Raw genomic sequence first — 23,894 nt, forward strand, 5'->3', positions numbered from 1 at the left:
GCGAGTGTGATGTTGTGACCTGCTGTGTGGAAGAGATGGAAACAGTCTGGTGGGTGGAGAACTCAATAATTAAAGTTCGTGGAAATACAATACCCATGGTAGAAGGGAAAGCAGAGTGATAAGGGGCGACTAACCATCTGACTGCAATCACTCAGCCTCATTGGTGGAGAGGAAAGAGCGTACAGTATCTATAACACTGGTCAACAAAAAAAAGTATTTTTCTGGCCTGGACTTTTGCAGCTGTTCTAGACTAATTTCAGGGTGCTGATTCCAAATCTGATCTCAGATTTGCTCTATCACATCTCATTTTTATGCTATCGGCATACCACATTTTCATTGATTTTACCCGAAATTAACTCTGTCACTTATGATTGCAAGTTGTTGCGAGTCAGTGACTGCTTTAGTGTTAAAATATGGTGCTGTATTTTTAGGATAGTGTATTTATAATATTATTTTAGGTAGATATCCACATTTATTTAATATTTTTCTTCTGCAGATTTTTATTGAAAATGCAATAATTGATATCTCAAAAACCTGATGTGATAGACAAAAACTGATGCCAGATTTGAAATCAGCATCCCAAAATTACCTTAAAACCGGGAATTTTGTTTTGTTTTATATTTATATTATTTTATTATTTCCCTTCTCCGATTGTCGTCCGTGACCAGGCAGCCCGTCACCTGCCCTGGTCACGTGGTGTAGTATTCCCTGAGTGTTAGTGAGGTGAGGAACGGTGGTCACCACCTTGTGTATAATGTTCACGTTGGTTGTTATGCGTTAATAAATAGTGTTGCCTCCAAGTTGAGTGTGCGCATCAATTGAACCCACTACAGTTGTAACACCAGGACAAAGCTGTCCTGAACGCGATGCTCTCTCTTGGTTCGTTATCCCTCTCCAATTTCTCCGCTGTAATCCTCTCGAGTTGTCTTTCCTCGTTTGCACTGTGAAGCGCTTTGGGTTGTCCACCTCGATATTTAAGCCCAATCAGGAGGAAAATCATCGACCCTCAAATGTCGACTTCCTCTGCAGAAGGCAGCTGGTTCTGCGGGACGGTGTCTGCCACGATGGATCGCGAGCACCGGGGCAACAACGCGTGCCAACCCCACGCGATGCAACCCAACGCCCGGCGGCCGGTGTGACCCCGCTCACCTGCGGCAGGTTCATCTTGCCGGGCCGCGTGCCACCGCGGTACTCGGGCGCCGGCACGTAGGAGCGCGCGCTGCGCACGCTCATGGTGCGGCCGCCGTTCACGAACACCGGCTCATCCGTGATGGCCACCGACTTCACGAGGTGCGTGTTGGGGTCGTCGGGGTCGAAGGGCAGCGGGTAGCCGCGGCACAGCTCCAGGTCGATGTGCTGCCCGATTGGGATCGACTTGAAAATCTCGACCACCTGGGCGTGCGTGTGCCCCAGCACACACGTGTCGTTCACCCGCACAATCACGTCTCCTGGAGAGGCGTCAACAACCGGCAGAACAACAACAACAATAGTACGGTATCCTATACAAAAAGTAAAGAATGAAAAAAAAAATATTAATTTTAATTTCATTTCTTACCTACGTGACTTTACCGAAAAAACTAAGAGTATGAATCCTTGCAGTCACGAAAGCTTCAAATCTAGAATTATCCTATACAAGTCATATATAGTTATAGTGATAGGTTTTTACCCTTTCAACTGGTACAAAAACTGACACCTTTATACAAGGCATCATGTTAGCAATAACCACAACACAAGCAGTCAAAATGCAAACAAAAAGAAACAAATCTGAAAATGATATGTAGTCTCCATTGGTGTTGGACCAGATGACGCCACAAAAATAAACAAGCGACATCTCTCCTTCATAAATGTCCCTCTGCATAAACAATATAATTGTAATGAAGATAAAAGTAGATTTTACACTTCAAAATATGTTGTCTGCTTGTCACAAGAGTGTTTGTGCCAGGCTAGGTCTACTTTGAGTCCAGCGCATTAAGTTTGGAAGGCTCTTGCTGCTGGCAGGAGGTCGCGGGACGGACTCGGGTGCCATGGGTTGACCGATTGAGATGACTGGCAGATGTACCACCACCGCACATGTGCTTTAGCTCTCCACACACAGGAACATAGACATGTACTCCGTCACATGCACACAGACAAGTTGAATAAACACGCACAAAGATGCAAGGCAGCACACACACACACAAAGATACCCCTTGTAGCCTCTAACAGACTGGTGGGAGAAGTGCTGTTAGCGAGTACCTATTGAGGGAGGATGGCACGGTACATGAGGAAGTGTGTGGCCAGCACCACGCCCGGTCGCCTTTGTCGACCCAGTATTGATGTTTACATACCCCACCCAGTACTCATTTAAGGCTGAGTCAACCTAAGGGAGGCCAATAAGCAATTCAGATATTCGTCACTGATGTGAGCCGAAACTGAACTCGGGTTGCCGGGTTTTAAGGACTCCACCCTCAGGTCAAACGTGCACACACACATAGCATCAATGAACACACACAAGGCAGCTCACACATGCGCACACACAGACACGCACGCACAAGCACCAACAGACAGGCCGTACATACACATACAGATGCGCACACACAGACATGCATGCACAGACGCACCCACAGACAGGCTTGTATGCACACACAAGGACACGATGCACACGCAGACGCGCACAGACGCGCACACACATGCACAGACGCACGCACCGGTCTCCATGAGGCCCTCTGCGGCGGCGGGGCCGCCCGGGATGAGGCTCTTGATCTGCAGGAACTCCTCGGGCTCGTCGCCCCCCACGATGGTGAAGCCGAAGCCGCGTTGACTTTTCTGCAGCCGCGAGCTCAGCGAGGAGCCGCGCAGCTCCGTGGGGTCGCGCGTAAAGAACGGCTTCCCCGCTGCGAGCACGCACACGGTGGCACACGGTGGCAAACACAAAGATCCCCCGTATAGCCTTAACATACTGTAGGGGCAAGTGCTGTTAGCGAGCACCTATGAAGGCCGGAACGGTACACGAGGGGGTGGGTGGCCAGCACCACGCCCGACCGCCTTTGTCTCCCCAGTGGCGATGTTTACACACCGCACCAGGTATTCATTTGAGGCTGAGTCGACCTAGAGGAGGCCCAGGACCGGTTCAGATAATCGTCACTGGTGTTAGCCGTGAGCGGGAATCGAACCCGGGTCGCCAGGTTCATAGCGCAGCGCGCTAACCGCTACACTAGCGCTCCCCACTCATACACGTAGAAGGACAAAGATCCCCCCGTGTAGCCTGAACAGACTGTCGGGGAATGTGTTTTTCGTGAACACCTATGAAGGCCAGCACGGCACACAAGGGGGTGGGAGTGGCCAGCACCATGTGCGTCTGCCATTATGGCTGCAGAGTTTGGTAGTGCATGTTGTTTACGTCGTTTATTGTGAAAATTCGGTCACAGTTCCTATGATCACTATTTCATTGCTTTTATGGCTTTATTTTGGTGATTTTTAAAAAGTTTTTCGGTTTGGCCATGTTTGTTTGTTGTAGTACAGAGTTAGACTGATGGCCTTAATCTAAGTTGTCTTGTGGTTGTTGTTGTTTTGACTTGCATCCCACTGGGATTTTTGCACACAGTGTTGGTGTACTGTGCTTTTTCTGCAATATTTTGCTGTCTTTTCTTGGATTTTCTGTTTGCACATAGTCACATTAAGATGTTTTCTTGTTTTTGTTTTTTTGTTTGTTGCGGTTGCACCCGATTCAAGAGCCGAATGGCTCACAGGGTTATACCTAATAAATTAAACTTGAAAATTGTCTCCCCAATGCTGATGTTTACACAATACACAAGGTACCCATTTTAGATAACTGGGTGAGTTAACTGGCACTGATGTTGGTCTTGGCCAGGAATTGAAATTGGGTGACCTGGATGATCAAGCAGTGTGCAAACCACTGTGCCACCAGTATTTGCCCTAATGACCAACGCCAATGATGGAGCCGAGTGAATCCTGGTCAGTATTGCAAATCATCATCTGATGACAGGGAGCCCCCTCCGGCTCCATAAGCTGGGCTAAACCCACACACGCGGTCCCCGATTCATGCAGCTTGCGGCATCAGACAAAGGCGCAAACCCCAGTGACCCTGTTTTGATCAGATCAACAGACGTGGTCTGAACGCAGGCGGAGGTCACGGAGAGGCCACGTGGTTAATCGCCTTAGGCAGGCAGGCGGTCTAATCGACAGTTATCTCCCCAAAACCCTCGGCCCGTGCCAAGCCACAGCATGCCCCCGCTTGCTCTGTGACTGATGGGGCAATTGTGGAGAAAGTGGAGATGTTCCTGTACCTGGGCAGTGTGCTTATGACCAACTCCGGTTAGGCATCTTTTCATCAGCTGCATAACGCTGTGTGGCGGTTGTCTGGCCTATCACCCCACACGAAGCCCTAGGTCTTCTCAGCCACAGTTAAGCTCTCCCTTCTCTATGCTTGAGAAACGTGGAACCCTTTAAAGGAACATCTGTGCCAGTTTGAAACGTTCAGGATGGCCTGCCTACAATCCATCCTGGGTTTAACCAGGCTGGATTGTGGGAGCTCACAGATCCTTGAAAGATCTAGACATGGTCCCATCAGTGAGCTCCTCCGACAGGCGAGGCTGCGTTTGCTGGGTCACGTAGCCTGCATGTACAGCCATCGAATGCCCAAGAACCTTCTGTTTCATTAATAAAGAGGGCTAAACGGGCGAGGCATGCGTTTCTGCATATGTGCGCGTGCATCTGTGCACGTGTCTGTGTGTGTGCTTGTGCTGCGATGCCCTCCATACCTGGTTGAGGTTTCTTCGCCTCTGTCACGGGGTTCTCGTACTGCGTGCACTTGTTGATGTGGCTGTGGAGGGGGTGGCGGTGGCACAGTCAGTGAGGCCCAGGGCGTAAGTGGCATCCCCAGCGATGCGTGATTTAAATGCAAAGTTTCAACATTGGGATGTTTGGCCAATATCAGTTACATTGTATGTGTTTTTAGTTATAGGAGAATAGCAGAAAATCCGGAGAAAGCATAGACAGACGTGGGGGAGAATAGACACCCTCCACACAGAAAAGTGCCCGAGTCAGGGTTCAAACCCAAAGGCTTTTTGCTGTAAAGGCACGAGTGTTACTCCTGTGACATGGGTACAGCAGCTGCTGCTTTGTGATCAGATTCTAACACAGAAGGGTGGTGGTGAGGGTGCAGGGCTCACTCAACGTAGTAGACTCCGTATTCCGGGTCTTCGATCCTTTCCCAACCGTACGGCAGCTCTGAGCCACACACGGACACAACACAAATCGTAGGCGCACGTTAATATTTCTATTTGGAGCAGGTATTCATATAAAGGGCTCCACATTTCATAAACACAGAGAAGGGGGAGCTTCATTGTGGCTGAGAAGAGACAAAGCTTCGTATGGAGCGATAGGGCAGACATTTTTCAGAAGGCGTTACGCATCTGATGAAAAAATGCGCTCGACTGATATGAAGTGAGACCTCCGCTGCCAAAAGAGAGTTGGTCATTAGCACACTACCCAAGTCTATCACTCATTGATTTGGTAGTTGGCACAAAATACGGAGGAAGGTGCTTTGTTTATGTGGGGCTAATGGTAAGGCCCCATCTCTTAATAGTACACTCCAAGTTCAGCAGTAGCATCTCCAACTCCTTCTCACGAGTGAGCAGCAATTATCCGATCATAAAACTCAAGCTGGTCGTGAGCACTCTTCCCAGGGAAAATAACTCCAAACAAAGCCATCCCCCGTATAGCCTTTAACCGATTGTTGGAGCAAGTGCTGTTAGCGAGCAGCACTTATGAAGGCCAGCACGGCACACGAGGGGGCGGGTGGCCAACACCACACCAGACCGCCACCATCTACCTAGTGGCAATGTTTGCACATCGCACCAGGTACAGTAATACCCCGGTTAACGTCGGGGATGCATTCCTGAAAGTTGCGACGAATATTGAAATTAGGTCAATCAAAAGGTATTTACAGGGTAGGTGGAGGCCAAGGCTGAGTTGACGGGTACGAGAAAGGACGGACGATGCTGTCAGCGATGCAAGCGTGGATTGAGGCAACGAAAATCAGGTAGTGGTATTAAATGACGACGTATTTGCAAAACGACGTAAAATGGAGGGACATAAATCTTGGTATTACTGCACTCAATTGAGGCCGAGTCGACCTAGGAGAGGTCCAGTACTGGTTCGGATAACTGTCACTGGCCTTGGCCGTGCATAGGAATCGAATTCGGTTCGTCGGGCAGTTAACCGTTGCGCCACCGCTCACTGCTACCAATTCCCCACAATAACTCCATTCCCCCCTCCACGTCGACCCCACCATGAATCAAACAGACAGCAAGAGCAAAGGTTAGCTATTCGTTTTGTGGGGCTGATGAGAAGGCCTCACCTGTGCAGCCCAGGAGAACCACGCGGAGATGAGGAATTCTATAAGGGCTGTTGCCGTTTATTAAAACACTGTTACACTCGACATCCTACGCTCACACCAGTGTACGTGCACTCTCTCACGGTCCTTTGCCCCGGACACTGAATACTATTTGGGTCCTACCCACGGCTACCCTATGGGCTTTCTCACTCGACCGCCCGGAGCGGGGGTTCAGCTAACACCGCTCCACGACGAGGAGAGAAAGACCTTCTTCCAGCCGACCCTTTACTCAACACCTACGGACCCTACCCTCGGCCATCCCCTTGGCTCTCCCACTCGTCCGCCCGGAGCGGGGGTTCAGCCAACACCGCTCCGCGACGAGGAGGGAGAGACCCTCTGCAGCCGATCCTTACCCTGGCTCCCTACGACGACCACGCCTCCGTCACGGGGCCCCCCTTAAGAAGCCTTTGGGCAGCTCCTCCCCCCGGCTCGACTCCGCCCATGTTCCCGAAGGGGCTCTCCAAAGCCCCTGACGTAACCCGTGACGTTACGTCGTTCTTGACTGTCAACCCGCTCCCACCTCCTTCTGCTTGCCCCCTTATAGGTTACTCACAATACTCCTCTACACCTGCATGTGCCAATCTCCAGCCTGGGTTTCTTAATTCCTTATTTGAATGGGAAGCAATCACCAACAACCAGCATAAACCATACAATTTACCAGGAGGAAGCCATCCCTTGACTGCGCCCAGGTATCAATCAGCCTCCTATTATATCCGGACCAAATGTAAATTCCATTGGCACGGCCATGTAATGCGTAACGGACTCCGTGGTGGGACAGAGCACATCTTCGGTGGACACCAGCTTGAAATGAGCACCTTGTGCCGGTTTTCAACGTCAGCACCAGGAAGACCAAAGTACGAGTGTGTTGTTGGTCACGACCCGCGAAGCGTCGTGCCAGCCTTAGTGGGTGCTCACGAGCAGGGGTTTCCCCAATAGTTGATGTGGTTAAAGAGGGTGTGTGTTAGCTTCCGTGTGTGTAGTGCTCGCGAAGAGCACTTACCCATTAGCATGGTTGGCTACATACCGTGCTAAAGTGCAACATATATATATACACTGCCCAAACAGCCTGTTAGAGGCTATATGGAGGATTTGTGTTTGTTTGGGTGTAGTTATCGCACTGCACGACGAACCCGGCGACCTGGGTTCAGTTCCGAGCCACAGCAGACATCAGTGACAAGTGATATCTGAACCTGTTCCTGGGCCTCCCTTAGGTTAACTCAGCTGTAGATGACCACCAGGTGCGATGTGTATATTTCTGCATCGGGAAGACAAGAAGCCGGGTGCGGTGCTGGCCATCCACCTCTCACACTCGGTGGCAGCCTATACGGGCACGAGCTTACAACACTTGCCGCAACGGTGTGTTAAGGCTACACGGGGGATCTTTGCCTTTGCGAGTGCAGCCCTCACCATCCTCGGTGCAGTCCTCGGGGGCCTTGAGCTGGGTTTTGAGGCGAGGGTCGAGCCACGTGGTGGTCTTGGTGCTGTGGCTGTGGCGCACACACGCACGTACGCAAACACCCACACGCACGCGCACACGCACCCACACACTCCGTGGAGATTCCCTGCATCCACTTCACACTGTCATTATAGACCAGTGGTTCTTAGCCCTTACTGCATCCTTGCACCCCCCTTTGGTTCTCAACCGTTAAAACATTTATAATGTTAATAAAGACATAGGGTAATTGGTTTTTTACCCTTCTATCTGGCAACAAAACTGACACCTTTTAACAAGGAGTCATGTTTGCATAGACCACAATACCTGCAGTCATAATGCAAACAAAAAACACAACTCTGATAATGTGCACTGTCCTTGAAGTTGATTGGTCCACACCCGAGACAGCTTTCCTTAGAGCCTAGTCTCACATGGGTTGGACCAGATGACGCCAAAAGGCGCACAACTCAAATACAATGCACCATCAGAGTATGAGAGCTCGGGGCAAGCATCTACACTATGGGAACCTCATTTGCCAGTAAAAATATGATAATTGGTTTTTTACCCTTCTATCTGGCAACAAAACTGACACCTTTTTACAAGGAGTCATGTTTGCATAGACCACAATACCTGCAGATGACGCCTTTTGGCGTCATCTGGTCCAACCCATGTGAGACTAGGCTCTAAGGAAAGCTGTCTCGGGTGTGGACCAATCAACTTCAAGGACAGTGCACATTATCAGAGTTGTGTTTTTTTTTGCATTATGACTGCAGGTATTGTGGTCTATGCAAACATGATTCCTTGTAAAAAGGTGTCAGTTTTGTTGCCAGATAGAAGGGTAAAAAACCAAAGACATAGGGGTTTGATGGGACGAAGTAGTTGTGCTTACGTGCCCGTGCTTAATTTGTTGTTTCGATGATTTGCCTTGTAAAAAAATATGGCATGTCTCGCACCCCCAGAAAGGGCATCTCGCACGCCCTGGGTGCGTGCACCCCAGGTTAAGAGCCACTGCTATAGAGAATGACATGGATTCTAGATTTGAAGCTTTCGTGACTGCAAGGATTCATACTCTTAGGTTTTTTTCGGTAAAGTCACGTAGGTAAAAAATAAATAATAGAAATAGAAATAATAATAGAAATAAAATAATAATTCACGACATTTTGGAGGCAACACAAGTCTCCGTCATCAGGTGGGACCGTCACAGCTAAATTTACTGTAACAATGAATGACATGGACCCTAATATGGTCGCTGTCATAAGCACGGCAATAGACCCTACCATAGTGCCTGCTGTAGTTCCTGCCATAGATGCTGCTATCGACAATGTTGACCCTGCTGTATTCTATGCCGTACTCCATGCTGTACCCCCTGCTGTGCTCTATGCTGTACCCCCTGCTGTACTCCATGCTGTACCCCCTGCTGTGCTCTATGCTGTACCCCCTGCTGTGCTCTATGCTGTACCCCCTGCTGTACTCCATGCTGTACCCCCTGCTGTGCTCTATGCTGTACCCCCTGCTGTGCTCTATGCTGTACCCCCTGCTGTACTCCATGCTGTACCCCCTGCTGTGCTCTATGCTGTACCCCCTGCCGTACTCCATGCTGTACCCCCTGCTGTACTCCATGCTGTACCCCCTGCTGTGCTCTATGCTGTACCCCCTGCTGTACTCCATGCTGTACCCCCTGCTGTGCTCTATGCTGTACCCCCTGCTGTACTCCATGCTGTACCCCCTGCTGTGCTCTATGCTGTACCCCCTGCTGTGCTCTATGCTGTACCCCCTGCTGTACTCCATGCTGTACCCCCTGCTGTACTCCATGCTGTACCCCCTGCTGTGCTCTATGCTGTACCCCCTGCTGTACTCCATGCTGTACCCCCTGCTGTACTCCATGCTGTACCCCCTGCTGTACTCCATGCTGTACCCCCTGCTGTACTCCATGCTGTACCCCCTGCTGTACTCCATGCTGTACCCCCTGCTGTGCTCTATGCTGTACCCCCTGCTGTACTCCATGCTGTACCCCCTGCTGTACTCCATGCTGTACCCCCTGCTGTACTCCATGCTGTACCCCCTGCTGTGCTCTATGCTGTACCCCCTGCTGTACTCCATGCTGTACCCCCTGCTGTGCTCTATGCTGTACCCCCTGCTGTGCTCTATGCTGTACCCCCTGCTGTACTCCATGCTGTACCCCCTGCTGTGCTCTATGCTGTACCCCCTGCTGTACTCCATGCTGTACCCCCTGCTGTGCTCTATGCTGTACCCCCTGCTGTGCTCTATGCTGTACCCCCTGCTGTGCTCTATGCTGTACCCCCTGCTGTGCTCCATGCTGTACCCCCTGCTGTGCTCTATGCTGTACCCCCTGCTGTGCTCTATGCTGTACCCCCTGCTGTACTCCATGCTGTACCCCCTGCTGTGCTCTATGCTGTACCCCCTGCTGTGCTCTATGCTGTACCCCCTGCTGTGCTCTATGCTGTACCCCCTGCTGTGCTCTATGCTGTACCCCCTGCTGTACTCCATGCTGTACCCCCTGCTGTGCTCCATGCTGTACCCCCTGCTGTGCTCTATGCTGTACCCCCTGCTGTGCTCTATGCTGTACCCCCTGCTGTGCTCTATGCTGTACCCCCTGCCGTACTCCATGCTGTACCCCCTGCTGTGCTCTATGCTGTACCCCCTGCTGTACTCCATGCTGTACCCCCTGCTGTGCTCTATGCTGTACCCCCTGCCGTACTCCATGCTGTACCCCCTGCTGTACTCCATGCTGTACCCCCTGCTGTGCTCTATGCTGTACCCCCTGCCGTACTCCATGCTGTACCCCCTGCCGTACTCCATGCTGTACCCCCTGCCGTACTCCATGCTGTACCCCCTGCTGTGCTCCATGCTGTACCCCCTGCTGTGCTCTATGCTGTACCCCCTGCTGTACTCCATGTTGTACCCCCTGCTGTACTCCATGCTGTACCCCCTGCTGTGCTCCATGCTGTACCCCCTGCTGTGCTCCATGTTGTACCCCCTGCTGTACTCCATGTTGTACCCCCTGCCGTACTCCATGCTGTACCCCCTGCTGTGCTCCATGCTGTACCCCCTGCTGTACTCCATGTTGTACCCCCTGCTGTACTCCATGTTGTACCCCCTGCCGTACTCCATGCTGTACCCCCTGCTGTGCTCCATGCTGTACCCCCTGCTGTACTCCATGCTGTACCCCCTGCCATACTCCATGCTGTACCCCCTGCTGTACTCCATGCTGTACCCCCTGCTGTGCTCTATGCTGTACCCCCTGCTGTGCTCTATGCTGTACCCCCTGCTGTACTCCATGCTGTACCCCCTGCTGTGCTCTATGCTGTACCCCCTGCTGTGCTCTATGCTGTACCCCCTGCCGTACTCCATGCTGTACCCCCTGCTGTGCTCCATGCTGTACCCCCTGCTGTGCTCTATGCTGTACCCCCTGCTGTGCTCTATGCTGTACCCCCTGCCGTACTCCATGCTGTACCCCCTGCCGTACTCCATGCTGTACCCCCTGCCGTACTCTATGCTGTACCCCCTGCCGTACTCTATGCTGTACCCCCTGCCGTACTCCATGCTGTACCCCCTGCTGTGCTCGAGGCTGCATACTCGATGTAGTAGACCGTGCCGTCCTCTGTCCGTGTCTTCTCCCAGTTGTCGGGCATGGGGCTGTCGTCATCCTCATCGTCGTCGTCGTCCATCCCCGCGTTCACATGGTGCGCGGGGGGCAAGAGGGCTCCCTCGTCGAGCTCCCCTCCTCTCCTCCTGCTCCTCACGTCGTCACCCTCCTCCTCCTCCTCCTCGTCCTCCTCCTCGTCTGTGCCGCCCCGCGTGTACCGCGCGTGGCTCGCGTGCGGAGGCTGCGGCTGCGATTGCTGCTCGTCGTGCTCGCTCGAGTCTGCAAAACAAAACACGGCACAACGTGCCCTCAGGACAGAGCGCTTCGCAGGGTTCGACGCCGCATCCGGGAGGTGAACGCTACTTCTAGATTTGAAGCTTTCGTGACTGTAAGGATTCATATTCTTAGGTTTTTTTCGGTAAAGCCACGTAGGTAAAAAATTAAAATTAATAAAAGTAGAATAAAATAAAAATCACGACGTTTCTGAGGCAAGACTGAAGCTTGTGTTGCCTCCGAAACGTCGTGATTTTTATTTTATTTTACTTTTATTAATTTAAATTTTTTACCTACGTCACTTTACCGAAAAAACCTAAGAATATGAACACTACTTCAAGCGCACGACTTCATCGCCGGCATCCTCTGAGCGTTTGCGTTGCCTGCGTGTTTATTTTGCCTTGGCCACCCCTCTGCCACATAGCAATTGGCCGTGGTGGTCATGTGATTCTCCACGAAGATCACATGGCGTGGCATAGTGGTCACGTGACTCGACGCTGTGATCACAAGACTAGGCACGGTGGTCACGTGGCCTCGACACACCATAACTCGTCATGGAATAATTACAAAGCTTTAGTGAAGAATCACAACCTACCCTGCTGCCAGTATTCCTACCCACCACAAACAACCTCTCTACTGCTTGCGCAACTGCCGGTGTTGCTGCTGCTACTGGCGGTGAGGAGCGGCGAGCACCTGTGAGCACGCTGGCCGTCTCACTGCTGTTGATGGGCGAGTGCGGGTGCTCGCGCGGGGTGCCCGGGCTCGCGCTGCCCGCGGCCCCCGTGCCCACAGGCTCCATGTTGCTCACAGACTTGCTGCGCCTGCGAGCGGTCAGGGAGCCTGGCCTCCACGCGGCCTCTGCGGGGCTCCCGGCGGGGTCCACGCCCGGCTCCTCCGGCGGCATCGGGGTCCCGTAGTAGTTCCCTGCGTGCAGTACACACGCACACACGGTCACACGGCCATACGTACACACGGTCACACGGTGCCACACAGCCACACCACAGGTACACATTGTCACATATACAAACGGCCACACAGTCACATAGTCACATGTACACATGGCTACACGTACACACGGCTACACACAGCCACACGACACATACACACGACACACGTACACACAGCCACACGTACACGGTCACAAGTACACTCGGTCACACACAGCCACACCACACGTACACACGTCCACACACAGCCACACCACATGTACACATGACACACACATACACACATGTACACACAGCCACACGTACACACGGTCACACGTACACACAGCCACACGTACACTCGGCCACACACAGCCACACCACATGTACACATGGTCACATGTACACACGTCCACACACAGCCACATCACACGTACACACGGTTACACGGCCACAATTGCACACAGCATGTGTGTGCGCACAGCATGTGTGTGCGCACGTGTGTGTGAGTTAGGCCATGGGCCCTCGCACCCTCGTAGGTGCCGCTCTCGAGCAGCCTGCCCTGGGCCTCGAGCTGGCGGAACTCGTGCACCGAGATGAAGTCGTAGTCGAGGCCCGGGGCCTCCCCATCACGCGGCTCCCGCGTCGTGCCTGCGCACAGCACCGCCACCATCGCCACGGCAGCACGATCATCACAACACCCCGCTTTCCGAAGGCAGGAAACTCCGTACAAGCCACGTCCAGTGTGACGTGGCTGATCATGTCACCAAGCACAATAAGAGGTGTGGGTTTTTGGCACGTACATTTTTTTTTATCTACCTAGACTTTCCCTCTTCCACTCAAACAACGAGCTGAAAACCACTTGTTTTGGTCACGTCCCTAGAACAGTAGTTGCGAGACCACAGTAAAACCCTCTCTATTCGCAAGGGTTGCGTTCTTTAAAACGCTCGTAATGCAGAATTCTCGAATGCAGAAACCTGACTGAGTATGGATTCCTGCAGTCACGAAAGCTTCAAATCAAGATTGCAAAAACCCTGTTCAACAGGAAAAATGGGGTTACGTTCCTGATATGAGTGAACATAGGGGGGAAATGGTAAATGTTGAATAACAATGACTACAACAAATAAATAATTAAGTATAAAGCACACTACAGTAAAACCTTGGATTGCGAGTAACTTGGTCTGCGAGTGTTTTGCAAGACGAGCAAAAAATGTAAGTAAATATTAATTTGATAAACGAGCGAGGCCTTGCAATACGAGTAGTACGTGTTTACGCTTTGTCTGCCGAGCGTCACGTGATCACAACTGATACACGAGTGCTTTGATATACGGGTGCTTTGGATTACAAGCACGTTTCCGGAAAAAATTATGCTCGCAATCCAAGGTTTTACTGTATTTTGTATTACTTTTGATGATGATGATGATGATATACCGACGATGGAGGTGGTGGTGAGGATTTCAGGAGGATGACTCCTCGGGAGATGCAGGCATTTGATATGATACACAGTTGTTATCATTTTAGCACTCTGGTGCGCGCTAGCTGCAACACTTTCCCTGACTGCATTCGCTTTCTTTTTATTGGACGTCACAGTCGACTCGTTTAAACCAAAATGTCGGCCTACCACAGATGGAGTCCCACCGGTATCTAGCTTATCTAACACTTTTACCTTTTAACTCAAACGCATCACTTTCATCTATCTTTTCTCAGAAGACACACTTTCCTCTCTCACTGGATGCTTGGGAACCACGATAAAGGGAAATTAACAACCAAATACATATTCAGTAAAAAATGTGAGTTCAGAGCGGGATTACTGCGCGACTGAGAACAAAGTTAGCAGCCGAGGGTCGCGTGCCTCATCTTCCCGGAAAGTTTCAAATGTAACAACATTCTGCGCGCACCTCCCCGGTGTAGGTTGCCTGCCACTACGTACACGAGTGAATACTGAAGTCCGGAGGGTCGCAAGTAGGGAATTAGTATGCATTTAGCAACTTGCGAATATGCGAAACTCGCGAATCTAAATCTACAAAATAAAACAATAACATGTTGCGATTTCAATGGAAGAACCATGCGAGGTGGCTGCCAGCGTGGTAACGCAGGCTTAAAATGAAAGGAAAACGACGTTAATGATAATCTACAATGCGTTAGTTAATTGGAGAGCGGTGCTGGGAAGTGGTATGGGGGAGTGTGTGAGGACTGTGGTGCTGTATGGGCAGTGGAGGGAGTGGATGGAATCGAGGGCGGGTCGTCCGTTGGCTGGGCACCATTTACCCCGTCTGTAGGATCGGCTGCCCCACGTAATCATACAAATTTAAATTGCCGAATCTGTGGGCCTTCCCTAACTGTGTGCGGTAGCAGCGAAGACGCGCGACTGCGTGGACTCAGAGCCGTGCACGGAGCCACCTCACACACACACGGGGTGGGGGGGGTTCACTCACACAAATGGGGGGGTTCACTCACACAAACACGGGGGGGGGGGTTCACTCACACACACACGGGGGGGGTTCACTCGCACAAATGGGGGGGTTCACTCACACAAACACGGGGGGGGGGGTTCACTCACACACACACGGGGTGGGGGGTTCACTCACACACGGGGGGGGGGGGTTCACTCACACACACGGGGGGGGGGGGGGTTCACTCACACAAACACACGGGGGGGGGGTTCACTCAGGGGGGGGGGGTTCACTCACACACACGGGGGGGGGGGGGGTTCACTCACACAAACACACGGGGGGGGGGTTCACTCGCACAAATGGGGGGGTTCACTCACACAAACACGGGGGGGGGGGGTTCACTCACACAAACACACGGGGGGGGGGTTCACTCGCACAAATGGGGGGGTTCACTCACACAAACACGGGGGGGGGGGTTCACTCACACAAACACACGGGGGGGGGGGTTCACTCACACAAACACGGGGGGGGGTTCACTCGCACAAATGGGGGGGTTCACTCACACAAACACGGGGGGGGGGGTTCACTCACACAAACACACGGGGGGGGGGTTCACTCGCACAAATGGGGGGGTTCACTCACACAAACACGGGGGGGGGGGGTTCACTCACACAAACACACGGGGGGGGGGGTTCACTCACACAAACACGGGGGGGGGTTCACTCGCACAAATGGGGGGGTTCACTCACACAAACACGGGGGGGGGGGGTTCACTCACAAACAAGGGGGGGGGTTCACTCAGGGGGGGGGTTCACTCACACAAACACACGGGGGGGGGGGTTCACTCAGCAAACACACGGGGGGGGTCACAACACGGGGGGGGGTTCACTCAGGGGGGGGGGTTCACTCACACAAACACACGGGGGGGGGGTTCACTCACACAAACACGGGGGGGGGGGGTACACACACACACACAATAGTCACAGAAATGTGTCATACACAGTGGTGGTGGGAGGGTGGGCGAAGCTCACAGGGCACGGTGCGGAGGTAGAGGTTGTCGCGGATCGTCTGCTGCAGGTCGTGGTCCACCGAGCCCTTCTGGAAGCGCTGGTTCAGGTAAAGCTTCAGGTCTTTGTTGATGTCTTTCCCTGCAAGGCACAAGCGAGCCACAATCAGCGCCGAAAGACAGCAATGAATGCCTCCTAAAGTAAAGCTCAGTTTTATATAGTGCCATTCACACAAGGCCTCACAGTGCTGAACAACAGATTTACAGGAGAAACCCTTCACATTATCATTCCAATGAGCAACCCCCTCGGCAGTGGGAGCCACACTCACCACTACTCCCTCTTCCCTACCTCCTCTCCCCACTGAGTCCAAAGACTCTTTTTCAGGAGAGTCCTGACAAGGTTTTGCAATAGGGGGTGATGTTGCTGTGTGCGATCCAACTTTTCAGTGATACTGCCTGTGTGTTTCTTTTAGCTCTGGGAGGAAAACCGGAGCACCTTGTAGGAACCCTATGCAGAATAGGGGAAGAACATACATACTTTCGATTTAAAGCTTTCATGACTGCAGGGATTCATCTCCTTGGTTCTTTCGGTAAAGTCACGTAGAAGGGAAGTAATAAAATAAAATAAATATTTTTTATTTTATTATATTATTATGCTATTTTATTATATTATTTTATTATTTTATTATATTATTTTATTATGTTTTATTTTTATTATTCTATTACTTCCCTTCTACGTGACTTTACCGAAAGAACCAAGAAGAAGAACATACATACTGCAGAGGCATGAGTGTTTTGACTATGCTACCTTGCTGGCAATTCACGGCGATGGCCAGGAATTTAACTCAAGTCGTTGAGTTAATAGCGCGCTGCACTTGCCACTGTGCCATTGCAATAGAGAAAGAATTCTAGATTTGAAGCTTTCGTGACTGCAAGGATTCATACTCTTAGTTCTTTCGGTAAAGTCACGTAGGTAAAAAATGAAATTAAAATTAATTTCATTTTTTACCTATGTGACTTTAAATTAAAATGAATTTAATTTTTTACCTACGTGACTTTACTGAAAGAACTAAATTAATTTTCGATTTAAAGCTTTCGTGACTGCAGGGATTCATCTTCTTGGTTCTTTCGGTAAAGTCACGTAGAAGGGAAGTAATAAAATAATAAAGAGAATTGTGAGAATTGTTTTATTATGTTTTATTTTTATTATTTTATTACTTCCCTTCTACGTGACTTTACCGAAAGAACCAAGAAAACTAAATTAATTTTAATTTAATTTTTTACCTACGGTAAAGTCACGTAGGTAAAAAATGAAATTAATTTTAATTTCATTTTTTACCTACGTGACTTTACCGAAAGAACTAAGAGTAATAGAGAAAGAAGCCACTTAGACCACGAGCATTCACCTCAATGGCGATAAGGGTTAAAGGTGTCAGTTTTGTTGCCAGATAAAAGGGTAAAAAATCTATTATCATATTTTGCTACTGGCAAATGAGGTTCCAATGGTGTAAATGCTTACCCCGAGTTATCATACTCTGATAGTGCATTGTCCTTGAGTTGTGCGCCTTTTGGCGTCATCTGGTCCAACACCATGTGAGACTAGGCTCTAAAGAAAGCTGTTTCGGGTGTGGACCAATCAATTTCAAGGACAGTGCATACATTATCAGAGTTGTGTTTTTTGTTTGCATTCCGACTGCAGGTATTGTGGTCAATGCAAACATGACTCCTTGTAACAAAAAGATGTCAGTTTAGTTGCCAAATAAAAGGGTAAAAAAACAATTATTATATTTTGCTACTGGCAAATGAGGTTCCAATGGGGAATAAGGGTTTTTAAGGCGCCAGGCCCGGCAAGCTAGACTAGGACAATGCATTCGCCAATGCCACAGACAGCCAGGCAAGGCCCCACTCACACAATCCAGCTCCTTCACTGACGAGCACCATGGAAACTACGGGGAGATTACAAACGCATGGGAATGCGATGGAAACCTGGTTCACAGAAACGATAGTCATGAGGTTGCCAAGACGATTGAGAACAGCCAATTGCTAAAAACAAATATTAACTTCAGTGAAGCAAAAGCCTGAAGAGAATTGAGAGCAAACAAAGATATCCAAATTCTTGCTGCTGATAAGGGCCGATCGACTGTTGTGATGCCCCGTGAGGACAACAATAATAAGATCAAAGATTTTCTTGATGAAGGTACCTGCCTTAGAATTAAACGAGACCCAACCAGCACCTTGGAACGTAAAACAACGGCAATCATTGCCAAGTCATTAATTCCCAAGGAAGAGCAATACCTGATCAAACCCAAGGGCATCAAAACCGCCAAGACTTTATGGGCTACCAAAAATTCACAAACCTGATGTCCCATTAAGAGCCATAGTTAGCACAATAGGCTCTGCCACGTACAAATTAGCACAATACGTAACTAAACAAATACAGCCTTACATCGGTAGGACCTCTTCGTTCATCAAAAACTCTGAACATCTCGTAAATATAATTAAAGATATGAAGCTTAACCCTAATGATGTTCTCGTAAGTATTGATGTAACCTCTCTGTTCACGAGAGTTCCGGTCAACGAGTCAATTAAATTACTCGACACTCTGGTAACGAACAAAGGATTAGCCAAAGACATCCCAAGACGAGCTGAACACCGTCTAAAGAACACCTACTTCTTCTGGCAAGGTGACTTCTATAAACAAAAGGAAGGAGCAGCAATGGGCTCTCCTTTGTCTCCTGTGATAGCGAATTTGTACATGGAAGATTTTTAAACAAAAGCAATAGCTTCGAGCATACTAAAACCATCTGCTTGGTTTAGATTGGTGGATGACACATTGGTGGGCTGGCCACACGGCAAAGATACACCGAACGCATTTCTAAATCATCTCAACTCGCAAAACCCATCCATCCAGTCCACCATGGAAGTGGAAGCTGACAGAAATCTACCATTTCTGGATATTATGCTAAGACGGGGTAGAAATGGTAAAATAACACGCAGCGTTTACCGAAAGAAAACGCATACTGATGCCTATGTGAATGCAGTCACACCATCACCCCGCACAGAAATCTGCTCTTATCAAGACGCTCATTCATCGAGCAAAGAAAGTGTCAGATGGTGAGAGTCGGAGAAGTGAAATTCAACATGTTAAAGCGCTGCAAATTAACGGTTACAATGATGCACAAATCAACAGGACATTGAATATCAAATTAAATAACAAGAGCAGTGAAACTGCCCAAGCAATTGCAGGAGTAACTTATAAACTAGCCAGATGTTTGGAAAAACAAATATCCAAGTCAGATTTGGCATGGTACATAAAATACAAAAGATGCATTACCGAAGCAATCAACAGAAGGTGTGTACAGGATTAACTGCACGTGTGGTAAATGTTATGTTGGGCAAACAGGACGAATGATCAGCACAATACTAAAAGAACAGATAAATATTAGGTTCTCCCAAATACAACTGTCAGCAGTAGCAGAACATGCGTGCCAACAAGGACACTCAATTGATGTTGATCATGTTGAAGTGTTGTGCAAAACTAGCTACTATTGGCCAAGACTAATTAGAGAATATATCGAAATTGAAATAAATAAAAATAACTTTAACCGTTCGGATAGCTATCGCCTTTGTGCTGCATGGAAGCAAATCATCAAATAATACGTTATTTAAATGTGTAGTGACATCGCGGATGTCACTGTGTGGTGCCGGCCCTAGACATGCACGGCCTGCGATGTACTTACATCGCGGACATCACGTGTGTGGCGACATCGTGGATGTCACTGGGTAATGCCGGCTCTAGCGAGGCACGGAGTGCGATGTATTGCCATCGCGGACACCCCGTACATGTGGGTGTAGTACCAGCCCTAGAGGGGGCTCGGTGAGCGCTGATAGAGCGCTGAGTGGCACCACGCTCGGCGTGCAGTGCTGTCCCCTATAGGAAGGGGTGTGAGGGTGCCGGCCATGAATGGGGTTAATGTAGGCCATGGCACTCTGGTTCACCGTGGAAGGCACGTGGCGGGTAAAATCTACACAGGGGCCCCAAGTGGGGGCTAGGGGTGGTCACGTGTCGGGCGAGATCCTGCTAGAGGATTGGAGGTGGTCGTGGCCAAGGGCGGGGACAGCCACGACCCGTGAGGATATAAGCCGGGTCCCCAGAGGGACTGGGGTTCAGCGTTGCTGTTGTCATCCTGAAAATCTACATTCTACGTCCAAGAAGAGTCAGCAACACGTGGACCTGGACCCGAGCTGGGGTCCTGTCCATTGTAGCTACTCCCAGTGTGATTAGTGTAGTTAGCCTGGTGGTCCATCACCATAGGGTGTAGTTAGCCTGGTGGTCCACCACCATAGGCTGTTATCCAGTGAAGGGGCAGTTACCCCTTTGTGTTGGTGTTAATAAATGTGTTGCCTCCAAAGAGTACGTCTGCGACTCAGTTGAATCCACTACAAATGCATGCCTACAAAGGGCAGCGTACTTCAATCGGGGATTACCGTTGGTAGGGCTATCCTAATCAACACAATAGACAGGAAGGACAAGTTCAAAGGGCTCGCATAATGCACATGCATAATGAACGTTGCCTCAGTAATCACCCCCCCCCCCCCCCATCATTGTGCAAGAGCGCAGAAGCGTGGTCACCACAGCTAAGCCTCTATATAAGGAATAAAACAGTAAGACTTCTCCACAAATCTGGCTGTCGTTTGATGAAGCTAGTTGTAATTACTGGCGAAACGTCGTACTGAAATTTCGATTTAAAGCTTTCGGGACTGCAGGGATTCATCTTCTTTGTTCTTTCGGTAAAGTCACGTATAAGGAAAATAATAAAATAATAAAAATAAAACATAATAAAATAAAATTCTCACGACGTTTCGGCCACAACGCAAGCAGCCGTCCTCAGGTGAAGAACAGGGCTGTCGGAAAGACAGCGTCACCTGAGGACGGCTGCTTGCGTTGTGGCCGAAACGTCGTGAGAATTTTATTTTATTATGTTTTATTTGTATTATTTTATTATTTCCCTTCTACGTGACTTTACCGAAAGAACCAAGAAGACGTCGTACTCAGATTGTAAATGTTGTGGCTTGGCTCTCCAACACACCCGTGTGCTGTACTAGTGACCAATTGCATGTTCTGTTTACGTGACAAACCTTACTAGTTGGCTGTGACGGGTAGTGGTGGGTTTTAACGACACATTTATATATTTACGCGATCTAACCCAAAAACCTCTATAATGAATGTAATAGTGCTCGCGAAAGTCTCCGTGTTAAACCGTGACTATGCATTTCACACATGATAACAAAACACAGCCCACACAAACGCACTCCGCAAATTACTACCGTGCACACAATTTCTATTTAACAAAGTTGCTGAGTACAGGCCTAACGGAACAAAACGTCCAGTGACCAGGAACAAACCGCACTATCAACGTTGCACATCAACACGGGTCAGCGGGAGTTGGAACGAGCGGCATGCAGCACACGTGCAGAGCAAGGCCCTGGAGGGACCAGGTTGTGTTGCCGGAAAGTGGCAGGGCCACATTCCGCACACAGGCCCCACCTGTGAGAACAGCAGCAGCATCATCACTCGGAGGGTCGCGTGGTCGCGTTGGGTCTCACAGCAACGCGGTGACGCCGCCGTACTCCACATAGCAGGATCAACCACACAACACCCCCCCCTGCTCTCTCACCACATTCCTGTCTCTCAGTACACACACCCAGCTCGAGCAATAACCCCATTCTCCGAATACACACTCCACTCAAAACACACCCTGCTCTCTCACCACATTCCTGTCTCATTACCCCCCTCTCCAGAAACCCCTCTTCTAAGACTCACCACGATATACACTCCCGTCTCCCAATACACACACACCACTCTAACCGCCCCACCATTCGCCACTAATTGACCGTGACGTCACCACGGCGCCTGTGCCAGGCTAGGTGCACTTTTAGGCCACGTGAATTGTCGAAGGCTCGCTGACAGGTCTCGGGACAGACCCAGGTGCCATGGGTTGGCTGACTGAGATGCCTGGAAAATGCACCAGCTGTACCCCCCACTGTGCCAACTTGCTGTATTTTAGCCACCCACGCTCCCCTCGTTGTTGTGAGTGTTGCTCCTCTGTCCTCCGTTGTTGCTGGAGGGCGACTGCCTCCAACTGCCCAGTAGCGTCCTTCACGAGCCTCCTCCACAGAGGCCGATCTTGACACCGCTGGTACCGGTCATCAGCAAGTCCACTCAGCTCCACATCCAAATTGGTTTTCTGTATCGACACAAGCATTGCTTCCCCCCTGTGTTCCATTTGGAATTGATAAAAGCTACCATACATCCTCTACTTGATTACTGTGACATCGTATATAAATCAGCCCCCAGTACTGTACTGAAGAAGCTTGACCGAATTTATCACTCGGCCTTAAGATTTGTGTTAAACTGCCCATATGGGACCCAACCACTGCGATCTCTACATTGGGTCAAACTTAACATCTCTTAATGATCGACGGCGTATGTATTAGATCTTATTTATTCACGATGTCGTTACAACACATCAGCAGACTACCTGCTGGATCTCCTCACTGTTTCAAAGAACAAATTTGACCTAAGGTCTTCGTTCATTTACCAGCTTCACATTCCTTATTGCCGTACAAATACTGGAGGAAGAGCCTTTGTTGTTGATGCCCCCAGGGTCTGGAACGCTATCGCCAATAAACTGCAACTTGGATCATTACCTGAGATCTGCATTCAAAACTGCTCATGAGGACCTGTACACCCTAAGCTGCCACTGCTATGCAGAGTGGCCTGAAATCAAATGTATCGCTCCGGATGTCCGCTGCAAAGTATGATCTTGTGTTTTGATTATAGTGTGCTGATCTTTAAAGGTGTATTGAACATTTTTGATACTTCTGCTGATACTCCTGCTGTTATGGAGTGACACATGCAGCCAGCTATGGCTGCAAAGATGGGTCGTACATGTTATGTATATCGTTTATTGTTAAACTTGAATCACAGTTCCTATGATCCCTGTTACACTGTTTTTATAGCTCTATTTTGGTGATTTCAAAATGTATAGTGAAGCCATGTTTGTTTGTTAAAGTACGGAGTTAGCCTGATAACTTTAATCTAAATTCTTATGGTTTCGATTTAAAGCTTTCGTGACTGCAGGGATTCATATTCTTGGTTCTTTCGGTAAAGTCACGTAGAAGGGAAATATTGTATTATTAATATGTCTTGTGGTTGTTATTGTTTGACTGGCATCCCACTGGGATTTTTGCACACAGCGTTGATATACGGTGCTTTTTCTGGAAAATTTTGCTGGTTTTTCCTGGATGTTTCTGTTGCGCGTAGTCACTTTAAGATGTTCTCCGTTCATGTTTTTGTTTGTTGCGGTTGCACCTGAGTCAAGAGCCGCATGGCTCACAGGGCTATACCGAATAAATGAAACTGAAACTCCCGTATCGCATCAGTCCATCTCTTCTTCAGCCGATGGCATGCCCATTTAGCCCCCTTCTATGCGGCCAAACAGAAGCTGCTTGGGCATGCGGTGGCTGGGCATGCGGGCTACAAAACCCAGCCAATGCAGCCTTGCCTGCAGGAGGAGCTCACTGATGGGAATGTGTACATATCCTTCAAGAATTTGTGAGCTCCTCACACAATCCAGCCTGGTTAAACCCAAGATGGATCGTAGGCATTCCAGCCTGAATGTTTATAACCAGCACAGATGTTCCATTAGAGGGTTTCACGTTTCACAAGCATAGAGAAGGGAAGTCATGACTGTGGCCGAGAAGACCCGAATCTTCGTGCTGAGCAACAGACCGGGTAGCTTCCACACAGTATTGTGCAGCCGATTAAATGATAATGCCACCCGACTGATTTGGAGT

The 23,894-nt window shown here is 49.7% G+C and overlaps 1 protein-coding gene across 5 annotated transcripts in view; it reads right to left on the reverse strand.

The window, feature by feature from the left end:
• Positions 1-23,894, reverse strand: part of LOC144946191 (membrane-associated guanylate kinase, WW and PDZ domain-containing protein 1-like) — a 72,156-nt gene that overhangs the window by 26,267 nt on the left and 21,995 nt on the right. For all 5 annotated transcript variants that reach the window (XR_013639787.1, XM_078875022.1, XM_078875021.1 and 2 more), the window contains exons 2-10: positions 16,060-16,176; positions 13,167-13,286; positions 12,403-12,633; positions 11,427-11,715; positions 7,805-7,884; positions 5,172-5,229; positions 4,761-4,822; positions 2,688-2,873; positions 1,150-1,448 (exon numbers count right to left, since the gene is read on the reverse strand). Coding sequence is in view for 4 of the 5 variants with exons in the window: in XM_078875022.1 (XP_078731148.1) it covers positions 1,150-1,448; positions 2,688-2,873; positions 4,761-4,822; positions 5,172-5,229; positions 7,805-7,884; positions 11,427-11,715; positions 12,403-12,633; positions 13,167-13,286; positions 16,060-16,176 (1,442 nt within the window). In the remaining variant the exon portion in view is untranslated. The remainder of the gene's footprint in view (positions 1-1,149; positions 1,449-2,687; positions 2,874-4,760; positions 4,823-5,171; positions 5,230-7,804; positions 7,885-11,426; positions 11,716-12,402; positions 12,634-13,166; positions 13,287-16,059; positions 16,177-23,894) is intronic.

Source organism: Lampetra fluviatilis, chromosome 40 (genome assembly GCF_964198595.1).
Source record: "Lampetra fluviatilis chromosome 40, kcLamFluv1.1, whole genome shotgun sequence".
Lineage (NCBI taxonomy): Eukaryota > Metazoa > Chordata > Hyperoartia > Petromyzontiformes > Petromyzontidae > Lampetra > Lampetra fluviatilis.